The 20,945-nt window shown below is 26.3% G+C and overlaps 1 protein-coding gene across 6 annotated transcripts in view; it reads left to right on the forward strand.

Moving 5' to 3' along the window:
• Positions 1-20,945, forward strand: part of LOC409908 (tyrosine-protein kinase CSK) — a 24,869-nt gene continuing 3,924 nt past the window's right edge. The window contains exons 1-7 of one of the 6 annotated variants that reach the window (XM_026441184.1): positions 1-187; positions 1,721-1,865; positions 2,773-2,815; positions 15,716-15,893; positions 16,941-17,247; positions 19,004-19,388; positions 20,181-20,834. In XM_026441184.1, the coding sequence (XP_026296969.1) occupies positions 19,033-19,388; positions 20,181-20,834 (1,010 nt within the window). In that variant the 5' untranslated portion in view covers positions 1-187; positions 1,721-1,865; positions 2,773-2,815; ... (1 more) ...; positions 16,941-17,247; positions 19,004-19,032. The remainder of the gene's footprint in view (positions 188-1,720; positions 1,866-2,772; positions 2,816-15,715; positions 15,894-16,940; positions 17,248-19,003; positions 19,389-20,180; positions 20,835-20,945) is intronic. The other 5 variants (XM_006557526.2, XM_026441185.1, XM_006557525.2 and 2 more) reach the window with 5 other exon arrangements.

Here is a 20,945-nt window from a genome sequence, read left to right on the forward strand (position 1 = left end):
AAAATGTTCTTCACTCAGATTGTGTGTAGCAAAATGGCCGCCCGACCAAAGTGAGTGTGACGTTTCGTGAGGTGATTGCATCGTTGTTTTAAGTGGTTTTTACGAATATTCGTTCATGTGACATAGTGTTATTGTGTTTCCTGTGATTATCCGCAGGTCTGTGAAGAAAATTCGAATATTCGATAAGGTAGGTAGCATAATTTATACATATTCGCGCGCAGGATAAAATTCCTACGATACTATTATACGTTAAAATTTTGTCAATTTTACGATTTTTTAACGATTTTTTATCAAATATGTAATGAAATAACAATTATTTTTTTATTCTATTACATAGATATAATAATGTCTCTAATTGCATAAATGATTAATGTCGATCGAAAATTGTATTTCGAATTGTTACTCTCTCTTCAAGTTAAAAGTGGGCGTTATTTAAATGACATACGTTCTTGCATTCTAAATGTACCAAATAATAGAGAAATAACGTATTTCGTTATATTTTCTAATATTTCGTATTAATTTGATGACAATATTGCTGCTTACTTTTCGCTATATTCATCTTCATAAAAAATATCACATGCATGCATAGAACATATTCTTTCGATATATCGTGAATTTTGTGAAATTATTTAATATTCATAATTATTTCTTAACTTTCTTTTTACAATTTTAATTAATTATGATTTAATAAAAAATTGAAAACATGAAAGAGATTGTTTTTAATATCTTTTAATTTCATTTATATTCATATTACCATTTAAATTATCTTTTATGCGATAACACATTATGTAATGTGCACGTATACATTTATCAATACCACAGAAAAAGAAATTTATATTTGAAATGTAATATGAATTAAATCAAATCTATATAGCAATTATTGTTATATGGTAAATTATATCAACTCAATAAAGTTAGCGATTAAATTTGAAATCTAAATATAAATATATGTATTATTATATACATATTATTATAAGTAAATGTTATATTAGAAACCGTACAAATAAACTAGTGCAACAAATTATTACTTTCGGTGGAACGGAAACGAATCGATTACCAAGGTGCTTATAAAAATCATGCGCCATAATCGAAAATCGAGAGTCACAATTATTATTTTATAAATTGATTTTCAAATCATATAGCAAAAGTCGATACATTAATATCATCATCGATTTATTTCTAATTGATTAGCAAAAACCGTAGCACGTCAAATATGTACAACACGTGTTCTTTGTATTCCAATTTTCCCGCCATGATTTTTTTATTCCTGATTTTATACTTTTTGCAAACGTTTTTATGTTCGATGTTACATTGTTTTTTATGTTCGGAGGAATTGAAAAAGAAGGTATATAAAAGCATCGCAATAAGTATATACACGATTAATACACTTTCAAGGCGAGTGAACAGGCTCATGCGAACTCGGGCAATTAGCAATTGACTAATTACATGATTAACGAACGGTATACGGTATATTCTTGTCGAATAATTCAGTCACAATGTACTTAATTGTACACTATAAATGGACCGCTCTTCCTCCCGGAATTATTACGTTATATTTTTCCACGTGCTTCGTGTATTATTATCCATGCATCGAATTCGCATGCATTTGTTCCTTGCCCACAAGGAAAAATGTGTGCTTCCCGCTGCGTTGAATTCGCAATGGAAACATTACTGATTCTCTCATGCGCGTTTCTTACCTAATTAATTCAACCTTAAACAGAACTCAGAAGCGGAGTGAGAGGAAACGACCGCAACCTTGTGCTGAATGTTACGAGACGCTTGCGCTGAATGATCAAATGTTATCGGTCGAATACTGCTCCCATTTTACAAAAAATGCTATTGAAATTGATTATTTCACGAGAATTGTAACTATTATCAATTTTATGGATTAAAATTTTGTTTGTTGATCTGTTTGTTTGTTAATCTAATATATGATTTAGATCAAGATGACGCTTGTATTGTTAATATTTGTTATTTCAATTATAGAATTGTTGTTATAACATTGTTTTAAAGGTTATGTTTGATATGCGTTATTTGACGTATACGTTTTATTATGTTGTGAAGTAGCAGTGAAATTGTTTTATTATAATTATTTGTGTTGTATTGTTGTTGTATTACAATTGTTTGTATTATAATTAACAATGTTATTTATTCACGTCGTGTAAATATATATATGTAGATATTGTTCATTATTTGTCTTTTTTTTTGTTTTGTATATTTAGTTTTCATGAATATTGAATTTAATTTAAATAGGGATTTAATCCAAAATCGATTGCACATTGTAATCATATTTTTAATTATTTCTCATATAATTACATTTTTTTCTTTTTTGTTATAAATATGAAAATGTACTTATCAGTTAAATAAGTTATAAACAAATTGTAATGATAATGATTTAATTAAAAAATTCATTTAAATTCAAGTATAAGAATTTTTTATTATCTTATATAAAATTATTTATAAAATAATATATATATTACATCAAATTAACAACTTAATGAAACACAATTAGTTTCATTAAATTTGTTACGACATTCTTGTTTTCAACTCTTCTTTACTATTTAAAACTATGTGCATGTTTTTTTTTTTCTTTGAAAGTTCTAATAAGAAATTTTGCTACATTTACTCCAAAATAATAAACTAAGCGTAATAATTTTTTTACGAGGTGTAATAAAATTTGTTTTAGATTCTTAAAATTCTTTTTGTAAAATTCATTTATTACTTGATTATTAATATAATTGAAAATGAAATTCTATTTTATTACTGTTTCAGAGGGGAAAATATTCGAAGGATGGACAATCAATCTGAAGTATAGGTAAGATTTCCATATTTTTTATAAATTATAAGAATTTTAAATCATATTAAATTATAAATTTTTGTAATAAATTTTTGTTAAAAATAATATTATTATATTTGAATATTTTAATCGATTATAATCCATTATTTCAATTCAATATTATTTTCGAATAAATTTATATAAATACTTTTTCGATATAATGAATATTTAACATAAGTTTCGCGTTCGTTGAAAATCATTGCGCATTCCTTTTCACTTTTATTAAAAAAAAGAAAATAGCAAATTAATTATCGAAATGTTATAATACTTTTAAAATGATAGCGAATATGATTTTTTTTATTATTTTATTATTCTATAAAATATTCTATGAATCGATATTTTTTATTATTTAATCGATTTTCTTTTAATTTTAACCTATAAAATATCTTTATTTCATTTAATATTAAAAATTCTTTTTTATATAATATAATTTAATATTATTTTTGTTGTGTTTTAAATTAAAGAAATATATACAATATAGAAGAAGAAACTTATAAATAAGAAAAATTATAAGTTTTGTACAAATTATTAAAATTTCTCTGCAATTTATAACGAGCTGAGATTTATCGTGGTAAGAAAATCAATTAAATTTGATAACTGTTATAACGCATATAAAATCAAGATCTCGTTAGCGTGGAATTTCTCTGCATATTTTAATATCGAGCCTCTTCTCATTAGTAAGATTTTCAAGGGTGTTGCTTGCAATTGTAGCATGAATCATTTCAACCAGGCTTCCTCGTCTTCTAGAAAGAAATCTCAGAATAGCGGTTCTGAATCTTTCGTGATTCCTTATATTCCTTCATTCTCTCGCAAAGAAGATTCAAATTATAAGGAATCTCAATTGTATTAACTTTGTAGAATTTGATAATGATTCATTACAATCAAAATATATTCATCTATCTGTGTATTCTATTTATATATATTATTAAACTTTTAATACTAATTTCTTATTATTAATTTTTTCTTTAAATTTCATTTTTACATATTTTATTTATAAAAATAATAAAAATGGTTGAATAGAATTTTTCTTTATAGTAATTTTATATTTTATATAATAATACTTTTATATAATAATACTCGATCAAAATAATAAATAATTAATGATTTTATAATTTTTTTTTTTTCATAAAATTCACAACAATTTTCTCTTTTTTAAATTTCTGCTTAAGTAATTACATATCAGTGAATGTAAAAAATTCCTAATGAAAAGATGTAGATATCTTGTTTATGTATATGAAGAGATTAGATAATCTCAATATTTTCAAGATCGATCAATGCAGCAATCTGGAAAAGCAATACGTCTTCGTGAAGTGCTAGGTTCATATATCAGTGAACGTTTTAAATCGCATTTAGGTCGGATATCATCTACGGTTTTAGTGGCATTTCATCTTCATTCGTGGCAACTCGATTGAATTTAACCACGCGTCTACATTTTCCTGAAATGCGTTTAATTTAAAACGCGTTACTTTTTCATTTTTCACCTCATCCTACGAGTAATTTAAACGATACCTTGCAGATCGTAGATTCTAACAGTATTATAGCAAATTGCAATAATGTAGGGATTACAGAAATGTAATTAATTATTATTATGTAATTGAAAATTCATAATACAATTTGTCATTCCTTAAAAATTTAATCATCTGTTACATCAATTCTGGTTTCTTTTTTGTTATATATAGTTATAATGAATTTTTTTCAATTTTTTTTACATTGTGTGAAACAATAAATTTGATTATAGCATGCTATTATATGTAGATTAAAATTCTTGAATACATTTTTACAAAAATTGGTTCAGAAAAGAAATACTACATTTTTGTAAGTCAATAAATTTGGACATTCCTATAAAAAAGTATTAATTAAAACAATTCATTTGAAAAATTATTGATTTAAGAGATATTATTTCACTTTGTAAAATAAAAGATTTATTGTAAAATTTATTTTGTAAAAAAACGTAAAGACAAAAAAATTATGAAAGTAGAAGTAGAAATGTTTTAAATAGGTTAACAAGGAATGCTCAGATAAATCGATTATAATGTATTCAAAATTTTGAAAAAAAAATGAAGTTGATATATTCAATCTATAAAAAAAAACACATATGTACACATGTATGATGATCTTTTGAATTAAACAATTTTTATTAAGAATCCCTCATAAAATATTCGACCGTATCCAATTAAACGAAATAACCTATATGTACATCATATGCTTGCAGCAGTTTAATAATTTACTTTATACATTACTTACTTATTTATGTATTACTTTATTTTGTGCATGTACAATACGATGTAATTAAAACATCTTACAAGATTCATGCTGTATGAAATTATTCTTCGGTTATTATTTTTCGTGAAATCAATATTTGCATTCTTATTTAAAGACTCATATGAAAAAAGATTCTCGAATGGTATCTTCTTAAGATATATATATATATAAGTTTCTAAATTTATTTATCAGTAATTATTTATACAATTGATTTCTTTTGTTTCTGAATATATGATAAAATTGTTTACAGTTGGATAATTTGAAGTGTTTGATATATTTTTAACATCAGTATCATAATAAATATAGTTTTTATTCAAATGAAGAGATAGAAGATAAAATAAGAAATTTTTTACGAATTTAAAAAATATTCAATTAGATAAATTTTTTATTATAAACAATAATGTATTCCATTATTTTTTGGATGATATTTTTCATTTGCATATTTTTTTCTTCATTTTATTTTTTTTAATGTAAATAATAATTTTAGAATTTATTGAAAATTTTCAAACATCTTTATATTATTAATTTTGTGAATCGATAAAATATAAATAATAATCATTGCATTTAATTTAAATAGTAAATTTATAAAGTAAAATTATTTCATATATTTGTCTATGAATTTTTTTTAATTAGTTCTTGATAAAGAATATTCAATTTCTAATTCCATTCTATTACGTATTCCATTCGTTTCCAACTTTTATTTCGTATTCTAATTTTATCATTCACTTCTATTTAGGTTTGTACTTCTTATTCTAATCTTAACCACCTAGGTGGGTATTTAGAACGCATCAAGAATTTTTAATTCGATCTTCTGTCAATACAAACCGTTCACAAGGATTAATTATTGCGTATATCCATCGTTAAAAATTATGCAAGCTTAATCTCGTGCCTAACTGCAATTTTGCTCGATCTCCACAGTTATTAAGAAACATGTTTCGAAATCATTAGGAAATACTTCCCATATTAACGACTTCCTGCGGCAGCTTGTCGACGGATTTCCAGAAAATGCTCTCTTAAAATATAATTACTTACCGTGGAACAAGAAGCGCCTTTGTAAAATATATATGCGTTCGTAGCATCGTGATATCATGCGTCTCAACGAAGCTGTTGATCTTCGTCTTGATCTTCGAACGCCCATAAGCATAATATACAAGGTCTTCTTCATCTTTGGATTCTCGAGAGAGTAGGGGCAAAACGGTGCAAGTGTACGTATAAGCGTATAAAGAAAAATGATTTCGTTTCATTATATAGATAATATGCTTATTTACGAGATTATTGAAATAAATTTTTAATATGAATGTGGAAAATAATTTTGGATATAATAATAATATCACTTTATCTTGTTACACATAAGTTAATAATTTTATTAATTTTCATTTTTCTTATGCATGTGATTTTGACATTCCAAATGCATAATTATTCTCTAGAATTAAACTATAAATAGACAGGAAATTCATGTTCTTTTTGTTTTCTTTTTTCTTTTTTTAATTATTTTCATTTGAAAAGCTGAAAATTATAATGATATAAAAAATGGAATTATATTATATATTATATAATTATATAATTATATTATATAATTTTTACATTATTTTAAGTTAATTGGTAAGTTATTTCAATATTTATAAATTAAAATTAATCCAATATTGAAATCAAAGATTATAAAAGTATACAAAAAAGTTTTCTTTTCTTTTTTCTAAATATTAATTTATAAATGAACTTCTTAATAATTTCCATGTAATTTATATTACTATACTGTTAAAACATATTATACTATACTGTTAAAACATATTCAGATTATTAATTATAAATAATTAATTTTAATTACACATAAAAGGAATGTAAATATATGTTCCTAATATAAGATCCTAAAGAGATAATATTTTGAAGAAGTCCAGAAATAAATTAAGTAAATCTTTAATTTAAAATTTTAATGATTAGATACATTGTGAATAGATCTTTTTTTGACTTTTTTTCCTTGACCATATTGATCAATCTTCAAATTTTCTTTCGTCACATTGCGACAGATATATATTTTCTGGGTCATGTCATACTTTCTTCACCTCTGTTTGAACTCTGAACAAGTTCGATACCTTCCGATTCACTATAAAGTTTCTCTGTCTCGTGTGAATCGTGTTACGTTACAATGGCAGAGATAGTTAGAAAGTTGTAAACGTAGAGCTGATTAGAATCCGTATCTTAACCGGTGTGGAGAACTGTCCTCTTTTATGCGCTCGTTGTTCGTTGCGCTGGTGCACGCTTCATTATCCTGTTTTGTTTGCTTATGTTATGGGAAATTTGATCTCTTGTAAATATAGTTAAGATAAAAAAAATTGCGTAGTTTGAGTTGTATAAAATGTTATATCGAGATGATTAGCATATGATTTTGTATTTTTTTTTTTACATTTCTGATAGAGATTGTTTTATTGCAATTTTGTTCAAACTATGAATCTTGTTAAAAATTAAATAATGTTATATTGTAATTTCTTGATTCTTTTTAGACATTGCATGAAAAGATTGAAAAAATGTATTTTCTTTCAATTTTTTTCAAACTCTAATGGCATTAGTCTATCATTTTGAAACAAATTTGAACTTTCATTTTATTCACATCCAAGTCCAATATTTATTAATTTATTTTGCAAAAATAAAATAACAGAGAAAATTTAAAATTATATATTAATATACTTTTAGCCAGTAATTTTAAAGATTATTGCTTGAATATTTCAAAAAATTTTACAAAAGCATAGAATTGAGGATTCCAGAATTTTGCTATTTAAATGAATATAAATATATAAAATAATATAGACAAGATTAAAAAGATTGAAAAAATATATTTTCTTTCAATTTTTTTCAAACTCTAATGGCATTAGTCTACCATTTTGAAACAAATTTGAACTTTCATTTTATTCACATCCAAGTCCAATATTTATTAATTTATTTTGCAGAAATAAAACAGAGAAAATCTAAAATTATATATTAATTTACTTTTAGCCAATAATTTTAAAGATTATTGCTTGAAGAAATTACTTTCAAGAAATTTTTACAAAAGTATAGAATTAAGAATTCCAGATATATATATTATGGATTGCAAATATTTTAATAGCTAATACATATATTAATATATAATATAATTATATAAAGTGTCCAATTTTTTTTGTTAAACTTTGACATTGTATTCTATAGATCAAAATATGGAAACATTAAAACAATTATAACAACAAAACAAAATGAAATGAAAGATAAATAATATCCATTAATATTTACAAAATATAATTAGATTAGCAATATCTATTAGTAATTATCAGAAAATATCACAACACTTCTACAACTGATGACTTTTCTTTTTCTTATTTTGATCTATGAAATATATCCATCCAACCATAAATCTTAATCAATATTTTCATATATTATCTTTCATATTTGTTTTTCTTTACAATCATCTCTTCAAAGATATATAAAAATCCCAAAAATATATAAACATACACTTTATACACAACTAAAAGATAAAAGGTAATTAAGTATTCCCGTTCTAATAAATTCGTTTCTCAAAGGAATAGACTTTTTCCTCATTTTCCCCCCCCGTTTTTCACGCGGTATCGCTACACTTCCTGGGGAAAAAGTGTGACCGTTTCTCAGAGCAAGAAATCGTGAACGTGTGCAGCTTGCCGCGGGGTAACGCCAGATGGAAAACGGTGGGTCACGGTACAGTAACATGTACTGTTAAAGAGAAACATACCGAGCAAATCTGTCGAGCGTGCTCTTTGCTCCCTTCTTTTCTCCCCTTTCTTTTTTCTTCCTCCTCTTCTTCTTCTTCTTTTTCTTCGTCCTCTTTCTTTCAAGCTTCTCCTTTTTTTCTCTTCCCGGTTTTGCTTCTGTCCTCGCGTGCCAGGGATATTAATAGTGCTCGGTTACGAGACATCGGTACGAATAAACTTTGCATAAATTACGCGAAAAAAAAAAAGGGGGGGGGGAACACGCAGGTTCGACGATCGAATATTATTCTTCGACTATTTCATACTTCGTCACGATCTCGCCTCCTTCTATTTAACTAGTTAATCCCCATTGTATCATCGAGGATGAATAATATTCGTCGCTGAGGTTAACTCTTGCGGAAGAAACCACGCGACTCCTTTGAACCGTCTGATTTTCCAATCGGCTACCCTGTTTCCTCGCTGAATCGATTCACCTCGCTGTATCGCTTGGAACACGTTACGTGAATAATTATCAAGGGTTGTTCACTTGCTTCACTATACTTATACCGCTTCGATAGTAATTTGAATTGCGAAATATTTAATTGTGAAAATTCAGAAGAGTTTGAGAGATAAGTTTTAAGTTTATGAGAGATAAAATCTTTGAAATCTTCTAATTTGAAACTATGTAAGTTAATTAAATAGATAAAGATAAATATTGGATTAAAGCGTTAATTAAAAAATCGGTTAATATTTTTATATTTTTATTTACAATTTTTTAACATTTTAAAATATCGCAAATCATATTGTGATTTAATATATTAGCTTTTGTTTCAGTTTTTTAATTGATTCTTCAGAAAATCCTATATCTTATTAATTTCAATAGGAATTTGAATTTTCATATGTGATTTTTTTTTCATGTCATTCAAGAAATTTCTTTAATTGATAATTTAAATCAGGATTAATATATTGTTTTGATTGCATAAAATAATGTTTGTAACTATGCTTTTTCAAACATATGTAAAATTTCTAAAATTAAACTTCAATCAATATTTAAAATTATTAACTTAATTAATAGAACGATAAGAAATAAAACTATTTGTTACTCCTAATAAATACAAATATATTTATTCATACCATACAAACATTTACATTACACAAATATCAATAGAATTCCATGTATAGAAACTTTATTAATCGAAGCAAAATCTCTTTCTCCTCGAGGAATTACAAGTAAATTCTTATTATATACATAAAATTACTACTGTCTTTCTGTACATTAAACCAAACGAAATTCTCTTATAAATAGAAAATTTCCTTTCAACGGTCGTTGAAGGAAATCCACGAAATCGACAGTGACGAATAAATTCCATAAATTACCCTATTACCCTACAAACAAACGAAGAGAAGAATAAAGTTTTATTCGTCGGAATATTTAGACTTAGAATTCTGTCTAATAAAACTGTGTGCCTCCTCTGGCACACAGTTATAGTAATCTTGATTACTATAATTAACTCTGTCGGGAGATCGGTATGACCATCGCTGATATAACAAGTTTTAATTAACTTCGGTTTACAAATTGGAAGAAAAGCGTCAGCATCGCGTTTTACGGCACAAACCGTTTCACGCCTTGCGTTTGTCACTTCGTCCCGGTTGCCTGGCTTGGCTGGGGCTTGGGGCAAAGTCACGAGCATTATACTCTTTTTTCCCTGTCGTTCTCGTTAAGCTGATATCTTTAGACACGTGGAACGGGGCGAGGCACCTTGCGGTTTTCCTTGGCGGGACGGAGAACGAGCGAACCTCGAACCTCTCTTGGGATACGGCCTACGTGTGCAACATTTATTGCTGATGACGAGAACGACACTTGGTTTCTTTGGTGGCTGGCTGCTTTTTCACTCCTTCGATATTGGGTTAATTCTTTCGTCGGAATATAATAATTTAATGATGAACTTTTCCATTGATATTTAAAAATTAAATTTCTGGGAGGAATCATTCTTGATGAAATAAATATAAGTTTCAATGTAGTAACAATTATTTTTTGCAAATGTTTTAAAAATTAAGGTAATTACTGCTGATTATGTATATAGAAAATTGTTCAAGATCTTTTCAAACAAATATCATCGATTGATTGATTTGATGAATTCTTAAGAGAAATTAGTTCGTTAAAAAATGCAATTTTTTTCTTTCCTGTAATTGCATCTTTAAGTATTCGACATAATAATTTCGATTAATTTTATCGCAATGAAAGTTGTTTCAAATAAAAATTGTATGTAGTTTTGAAAGCAGCAGTTTTGAGAAAGTAGGAACAAATGAGAGACATTTAGTGAACATTCACATTCAGATGTATTATCTAAAAAATTAATCTTTTCAGTATATTATTTATTCATTTTACGTAATGAAAAAAATCTTCGCCTATTAAAATTTTAATTAGTTAGAATTTTAATTATAGAAATAATCTACCGTCCAAGATTGTCTACGTGATCAAATTTAAACGAAGAACTTTGTCCTCTTTATTCTTGTCATAGGATAGGATAATATGAAAAAGAATAAATCAAAACGTGAAATAGAATAGAATATATATATGTATGATATTAAGAATGAAAAATTTGTTACACTTATTAATAATTTTGAGTTAATATTGAATTGTATATCCTTTGCTCTTTCTATTGCTTTATATCTTCCTCTCTATTTTTTTCATTAATTCATGGTATTCCAATATCACATTCATTAAATGAAAATTAGCGTTTGTTAAATAAAAAATCCGCCTTGAAATATATCATGTTCTTTTATATATCATTTATCACTACAAAAAATTTACAAAAAATTATTTACGTCACGTTATGCATCAAATTACATATCTTTTCAAATTCAAATTCTACATTTCGAAACGTTAACAATTTCGAAAATTAAACTCGATTTAAATGTAATATATATTCTTTTTGTTATTCAAATTTTATTTGAAATTTATTTTTCGATATCATTAAAAATTTCAAAGATATTCGTGAGGAACGGATTTAAATAGAATACGAAGCGTCTTAAATATCGGATTAGCAGTCTATTTCGAATCAACTTTCTCGAAGCATAATAAACGATGAATTTATTTATCGAGGCTTCTCAATTAAGCCATTCGATAACACGTTCGATGTTAACCATTGCTTAAGTTTGAAACGAGTCGATTCGCGCCACGAATCGCGTTTTGCCTATCAAACGATGCTGCTCCATGATTTATTGGTCGTAATCAAGGAGTACAAGGCTACTATTTTGTGTAAACGCGAGTAATATCGTCTCTCGAACACGCGATACATGATATCGCGTCATTTTCCTCTCCGATCGTGAAAATCTCGTGAGATAAACTCGTTCGCCCTCTGTTTTACCTACACTTCCGGTCGATAGCACTCGTTGCTTGCACTTAAGTTTTACGATAGGATAATGGGTTCTTCGAAACTTTATTAACCACGATGTGATGTGTATCTACTCGATTTTCTATATTCTATATTGTCTAAGATTGTATATATATATATATATTTTTAATAATACTGATAATTAATTTTCTCTATTACTATATTGTAATATATTGAATAGATTTTTGATCAAAAAATTACGACTATTCGCAATATTTCTTTGTATTTTTAATAAAGTTTAATTATATGAATGGAATTTAATTGTCAATTTTAATAATTAATCGTATATTTTATATTAATAATTTGTGTATTATGATATACAATATCTTGTTTCTTATTGTAGAATATTTACATATTGTAATTAACGATGAAATTCGACGAGCCGAAATCGAGAATTCGAGGGTTTATGTTAGCATATCAATTACCATGAGTAATTGAAAAAAAAATTGAACGATGCATAAGAAGGATGCGGAAAGAATTATAATTGGAAAAAAGGAAATAAAATATAAAAATTATTATCAAGTACTTTTAAATTTTATTAAAAATACGAAAAATGTTGTGAATTTCTCAATCTTAATTTTTTCTAAAAGAATTAACGAATAAATAAAATCTTTATTTATGATAGTAGAAATATTTTCTTGCATAAAAAAATGAATTGAATAAAAATTCCACTATAAAATTATAAAACTTGTAATTAAAATTGTAATTAAAAATATTTAATCTCATAGTTAGTGGAACATACGTACATTTTTTTAAGTCAAATTATTTTCGAATTATTAATAAAAATTTGATGGAATACGTTTCAATCGATATTCGAAAATTCTTTCCAATAGCTAGCGTGTACAATTGAATTGCATATTATTCCATCTGGTCACGTTATATCTTTCCTTCTGTCTCGACGCCGGTTGAGTTGCTGATGCGTGCGATCCACGTCGCCGAATTTCCGTTCGCTCCCGCTAATTGCCATGACTAACAAGAAACAAGTTAAGAGGAACCTGGCTTCCCTTACGAACCACCTCGTGAGAAATTCGTCGGGCTTTTGGTAGTTTTGCATAGATAAAACTTTCCCACGAGGTGTTTTCAGTCGTAAGAATTGGCGAATTTTCAAAAAGCATTTACTTATCGTATAACAAAAGAAAGTTTAAATTTTTATTCATGATAGACGTAGACGAAAACAAGAATGTATTTCTGCAATATGAAATAAAATTACAAATATATGAATTTTTACATGGAGTGAGAGAAATAAATTTTAAAAATGTTTTGAAAAATAGTTTTTTATATCTATAATCTCTTCAATCATTTTTTTTTACATAATAAAATTTGTAAAAATTTTTCGAAATTCTTTTATATAATATAGAATATTTTTATGGACAAAATTTTTTTTATCATTTTATGTATTGATAAAGTTAAAGCTTATTTTAATTTCATTTTACAAATTTATTCGTAAATTATAAAGTTCATTTGTCAATCTCTGAGAATGGATTAATTAATATTCAAATGCTTACAATTAGTTATAAATAATAATGTTATTGAAAGTTAATTTTACAGCTTCGATTACTGTTAGTGAATACAAACAAACAAATTGTTAGTGAATTATTAGTTGACAATAGTTTCAAGTTTACCCTAGTTTCAAGTTTAATTACACGATTGCATTCCATATTTCAATTGTTTTTGTTTTAGCTTGCATAACGAATGTTAGATTTATGAGTCGCTGATATATTTCTTCAAATCTGTTTATCAACGAGAATCAGTTTATATTTCTTTTTCTTTCCTTTTGCATTATTTAACGATGAAGTCATCGGTCATAAAACAAATTTTTTCATCATTAATTGATTCTTTTAAAATTAACGAAGATTTAGAATTTCGTAATAATTTAATTAATTTGCTGAAGAAAAATAGATAAATAGATTCTTCTATTTTAATCAAATTTGGTCAAGGTTTTCTGAATCATTGCAATCTATTTTTTTCGGTTGGCTTGTTCACTTTATTATACATTAGATGAAACATTGCATTTATCATGAATTCAAATAAATATATACAATTCGATTAATTTTCGAATAAATACTTTTTTTTTTATAACTCAATATATCATAAAAAATTAATCGTTTCATAATTAATAAATCTTGAATTTATAACAATGATGAAAATATGAATACGAAAAATTAAATGAAAAAAAAAAAAATGTAGATTTAAAACGTCAGAGATTGAAAAAATATTGCAAAAATATATGGTAATTTGATAATGTAATGCGATGAAGTGATGATTAAAAGTACTTGTTGAATTCAGTTCGAGAGGAGACTCGCGTGAAAGTTTGATTCAACAATGGACACGTGACACGTTTTATTCGAAATTCGTAAAGCAGACAATAAAACGTTTCATACTTATGTAATGACGATTCTCGTATTAGTATGTCCACTCGGTGCAATATATATTTTCACGTGACATAACAACATACTCGTCATAGACACTGCAACCAAGGATAAACTCCAAATGAATTATTCAATGTTTTCTCGTACAACAGATTTATTTCGATTCTGATTATGCTGCAGAAACCGATAGAATTTTGTCGAATATCGAATGAACTTTTTATAGAAAAATTTCTTTTTCGTGATTTTTTTTGTTTCGTTTCGTACAGGTATAAATTGAGAAAATGCTTATTTCTAAATTCAATTAATTATTATATAATATATAAAATTAAAATACAAAATAATAAATTCAGATTAAATATATATAAATAGATATAATTTAAATTTATTTACAATAATTTATTTTTAAATTTTACCCTATTTACAAAAGTAAAGTTCGTAAATGATTAATTTATACTATTTATAATATGTATAAAGTAGGTTTTTCAATCTCTGGATCTTGGTCTCCATTGTTTTATCCACGAATCCGCAGCATAACCGCTGAACTGACGTTTCAATATTTCTCTATGTGTCACGAAGTGTCTCAGTTACAAAACGCTGCAAAGTTTATAGGAAACGGTAATCTAAACCCTGACTTGCTTTGCCAAGCATACTGGCGACCACAATAGCTGATATTCGTTATGTTTAAATGGCACATTTGAACCGTGAAATATTTCGATAAAAAAATTTTAATTATTTAACTTTTTATTTTTACTGTAATATTACATTCGATTTCTTCGAATCGAAATTTGTTGAGAAAAATAACTTGATAATGATGATAATCTTTTTTTTTTTCTCCCAAGAAAATATACATGGATAATGAATCATAATATTTATAATGCAAACAAAACTTTTTGCAACAGAATCTTCGCAGTAGTAGATAAAGTTCTTACATTTTATGTAAAACAAGAATATTTAATAATTATATTCTTTCTAATCAATCAAAATTTAAATATTTTTTATTTCTTTTTTTATTATTTTATATTATAAAAAAATATCGATAATATTAAATTTTTCATAAATTAACTTGGTAATTGAAGATTATTTTTTTATATACGTTTTTTTATATATCATACGCTTTATGTATCATGTAATACTTTATTAGATATTAATTTTCTGTTATAGGAAATATACATGTATCTATTCATAGAGCTTGAAAAACATTGAGATCTCAAATGAAATACGTAGTGGATTTTTTGCGGCGTAAAATGTTTCTCTACAAACCAGATACAATCGTAAACGCATTATAATGGTCGTAAATCACTTTAAATAACCTTGAAAGACCTCGAGAAACCAACATATTGTAAGTAAATGAATTTATTTCGAAATGGAATATTTATTTAAATGAAAATATACAGTTTGAAAAAAAAAAAACAAAGATCATTTTATTCTACTCCTTTCGAATTTTTATATTTTAATCTTGTCCTTTTATTTCAACGAATACAAAGATTTTTAATATTTTAAGAAAAATTTAAATAACAGATTTTTATATATTGTTCATAATTTTTTTCAAGTTTAACTTATCAGTTCATATATAAGCTTTTGAAACGTAAATGTATTGTGTAGATTAATCCTAGATTTTCAGAAAAAAATAATATATCATTTATCACGATATAGATAGATTTATATAAGAAAAACATGGAATATAGATTATATTAATCATTAACATTTTTTTTTATAAAATATTTTTATAAAATTATAATCAGAGTATAATAAAATAATATTATAATCAGAATAATCATCTGTCTATTTTGCAAAATTTGATTTAAAGTATAATACACATATTTATTTATATATCATTTATCACAAAATGTTTTCATTTTTATGTTCTTACTTTTGAGTAAATTTTATAGATTATATTTTCATAAATTTTAATAAATCTATAAATTTCTATTGATTCAAAAAATTGAAAAAATTCAAAAAATATTTAATAATCTACTAATTTAAATATTACACAATAATATTAAAAAAAAATAATATACAATGATAAGATTTTTCAAGGATTTATTAGATTTCCATATATTACACTGGCGAATTAAATATTGCTTTATCTGAAGATATATTTTATATTGTATTATCTACAATATTTAAAATTTATATTATATATATTCTTTATTTAATATTATTTCATATGATCACAATTTGAATATAAGACAAACAAAAAATTGAAAAAAATGAAAAGAAGAAAAATATATGAATAATTTATTAATAAGCATGCAAATTTTTATAATATATATATATATATATATATACACACACATACATACATATATACACACAGATATAATATGAAAATAATTTATTAACATACATTATTGTAGAATATGAAAATTTAATCTTCAATCTTCAGTTAACGTGTTATGAGGTTAAGGACGTTGCGCGAATCCATGTGAATAGAGGAAACCGGACGAGAGGTTGGCTTGAGTGGCGATGCTTGTAATGGACATGAATGTACATTCGCGTTGGTTTGCCGGCCGTTTTGAAAATACACGCGGAATGATTCACCTCTCACGCATGTCCAATGTCTATCGTTGAGTCTAGCGCATTATAATGCGGACGGAACGAGTGGATAGTGCGCGCGTTGGAACAATGGCCACTTAAACTAACTAGCTGATTAAATGCTCACCTCAGTCACCACGGATGCACGATTAAATATGGTGCGCATTGTACATATCGTGCTCGTTTTGCTCGACCAGTTGCGACAGGATAGCATTTTTCGTCTTGAATCTTTGACAAAATATTGATGGATTCAACGTAAATGCATAATTAACACGTTGAGAAAAGAAGAATTTCATTAATTTACATTTAACTTTGTATTTCGAATAGCTTAATGTAAGGTTATCGAGTTTTCATTAAATAATGTTATTCTTATAATTAAAAAAAATGTAAAATTATTTAAAAAAAATTATTAACTTAACTGACTATAACTAATTATTGAAATTTTTTCTTTACTATTTCTGTAGGAAAATTATTTACATATATAAGAGTTTTTTTTATATTAAATAATTTTTATGAAAATATTCTTATAATAATCTTAATTACTTGTAAAATAATCTATCTTTCAGCTAAAAGAATTATTTCTAACCTAAAATAAAAAAAATTTTCTTTTACCGATAATGATTATCAATATTAAAAAAATATTTTTATTATCAATAATAGTTATTCTAATCTAAAACTATTTCGTAATTAAAAAATATTTTCATCATCGATAAATATTATTTCTAATCTAAAACAACTTCGATCAATTGTTACTTTCATTATCGATAACTATCGTTTCTAACCTAAAACAACTTCATTCTATTATAACATAATATATTATATATATTATCATATATTATCATAAACACTATAATATAATTGCCTAAACGAAATAAATTTTTATTATTTATGATGAAAAAAAAAACGAATTTACGAAAATATTTAAAAATTAATATTTTTCAATTATTTTTTTTTTTTTTAATCTTTTAACATCTAATGATTATTATTATTTTTTTTTTTGAATATTAATTTTAATGAATATTAACTTTTCTCAATTTTTTCGTAATAATGTTTAAAGTAACTATTATTTTTGATTTCTATTTATCAAGGAATGTCTTAGCACTCAGTATGTCACGTTTACCAGAAAACAAGCTTTAGCTATCTGCTTTCTCAAGTAACCATCATAAAGATTTGTCTCATCGTGGGGGATTTGGTCGAGAACATGTGGTTTAACTGTTGATTTTGTCTTTGAGAGATACACGATAGCCCTGCTCTTTTCCTATCTTCTTCTTTTGCATTCACGTATTGGTTAACGATACATACCGTCCCATGTTAACATACGAAGATCACATGCAAACGCGCCTTATACGACGTACAGTGTCACGTTTGATTAATGTTTGCTGCGAGAGCAAGTGTATTTATGAATGTTTAAGCAAATTATCATGCTAATAATATCAAAGAAAGTTTGATTTTGCTATGATTTCTCATTGATGACTAAATATTTTGAAGATGATTAATGATTTACAAATTTTACAATTTTTATTTTTAAATATATTGACAATTCTACGATTACGATTTTTCTTATTTTATTATTTATATATCATTTATTAACGCATCCTCCAAACATTATGATAAATAAAAAATATGAAAATAATATTAAATTAAATTTTAATTTTGTCTTATTAATGTTAAATATGTGTAATTAAGAAGAAAAAATTTGAAATGATGTTACGAAAAAAAAGAAATTAATTGGAAATTATGTATCAAACTTTTTTTTTGTAATATGCAGTAGTATAAACGTTGCCTACAAAATATTCAGAAGAAATGAAATGCTTGCGAAATAGAGTCTATATTTATCACAGTCAAGGAATGAAAAAAAAATGCATACATTTTGGCAATGAAAGTGAGGTTAAAATGATTTTGCGTCGTTTGCAGGATTCGCACAAGCCACTGCGGGAGTTGCGATGCCAACGTATCACAATGCGGGTGGTGGATACCCGAATGTGTCAGCGCCAGCGCGGCAAGCGAAGCTCGATGGCAATCAAAATCACCATACGATCCCCTCAAACGTAACGTCCCATCCCCTTATACAAAATAGCACGCAACACAACGTTCCTTCCAACTTATCTGCAAGTAACATTCCGTCCCATCCAGTATCACCGACGATGACTACGCATTCGAACGTCACCACTCCTAATATAACCAGTCACATGAATACCGGATCAACGCCGGTAATCCTCACTTCGAATGTCACGAATCCTAGCAATCCTGCTGCGTTATCGGTGAATCCGAGGCACGAGGTCAAACTGAACGCTATGCCGTACGTATTTGTTGTTCCTTGCACGCGCGAGATGACACCACTGTTTAAGCAAACGATTGGAGGATCGAATCAATTTTATATTTCGAGAAGATTTATTATATTATTTTATAAATACATACTATATATAAAAAAATATCATTGAATTGATAAAATTATGATAAATTATATGATATATTATATATAATTTATATTAATAAATTATATAGATTTATGATTATTAAATATTTTGATAATCGAACGAAGAAAATATCGATTTATCTCGATCTATAGATATATATGTTTTTTGCTATCTGTATCTTTTTTAAAAATTATTTAATTTTTTAAATATTAAATAATAATAAAAAATTACAAATATTAAATGAATAATAAAAATTTATCTTAAAAAGAAAAAGTTTTTTATTATTTTTTATTTTCATAATAAGAAAGAGAACTAAAATATGGTATGAAAAATATTTAAAAAATAATTTAACTTTTCCAAAATTTACTTTTGAATTTCTCTTTGAAAGAAACATGATCCTTTAATCGTTTTGATCAATGTTTTACTTATTATCTGCTTCTCTACATTTTTCATCGAACTAATTGTAAGGAAAATTGTACATTATATTTTTATTTTTAATTATATGTTATATACAAATTATATATTTAAAATTTTATATCTATTTTATCCTAATACATAATTTTATATGTATAGATTTCTCTTATTTTAAAAATGAATGTAATTAAATTTATATTTGACAAAATTTCATCGAGATAATGTTTGATTATATAATTAATGATCATCGAACGTTTCAGATGGTTCCACGGGAAGATATCAAGGGAAACTGCCGAACGATTGTTGCGGCCGCGCGAAGACGGCCTGTTCCTAGTCCGGGAGTCGACGAATTTCCCCGGCGACTATACGCTGTGCGTGTGTTATCAGGGTCGTGTACAACATTACAGAGTGAAATACAAGAACAATCAATTGACTATCGACGACGAGGAATTTTTCGAAAATTTGGCCTTGCTGGTCGAGCATTATGAACAGGATGCGGATGGGTTATGTACGCAATTGACAAAATCCTTACCGAAAGAAGGCAAACAGGATTTCTGTGTGGATTTAAAGGCTTTCGTAAAGGCTGGTTGGGTAATACAGACCCACGAGTTAGAATTGAGGGAATGTATCGGGAAAGGAGAGTTCGGTGATGTGTTATTGGGCGTTTATCGAGGCGAAAGGGTCGCTGTGAAAATGCTAAAAGACAACAGTGAGGCGGCACAGAGGTTTCTGGCTGAAGCAAGTTTGATGACTTCATTGATCCACGATAATCTAGTCAAACTGCTCGGCCTTGTTTTCAATAATCAACACATGTACCTGGTTACGGAATATATGAGCAAAGGATCCCTGGTGGATTACTTGAGATCAAGAGGGAGATTGCATGTTTCTAAGAAAGATCAGATTAATTTCGCGTAGTACGTAGAATTGGATTTATATTTCACTGGAGAAACATGCTAAGTATCATGTGCTGATTTCTATGAAAACTTTGACACAGATGAATGATTAGCATATACAGTTTGCCCCCA

The sequence above is a fragment of the Apis mellifera genome, linkage group LG6, assembly GCF_003254395.2.
Source record: "Apis mellifera strain DH4 linkage group LG6, Amel_HAv3.1, whole genome shotgun sequence".
NCBI lineage: Eukaryota > Metazoa > Arthropoda > Insecta > Hymenoptera > Apidae > Apis > Apis mellifera.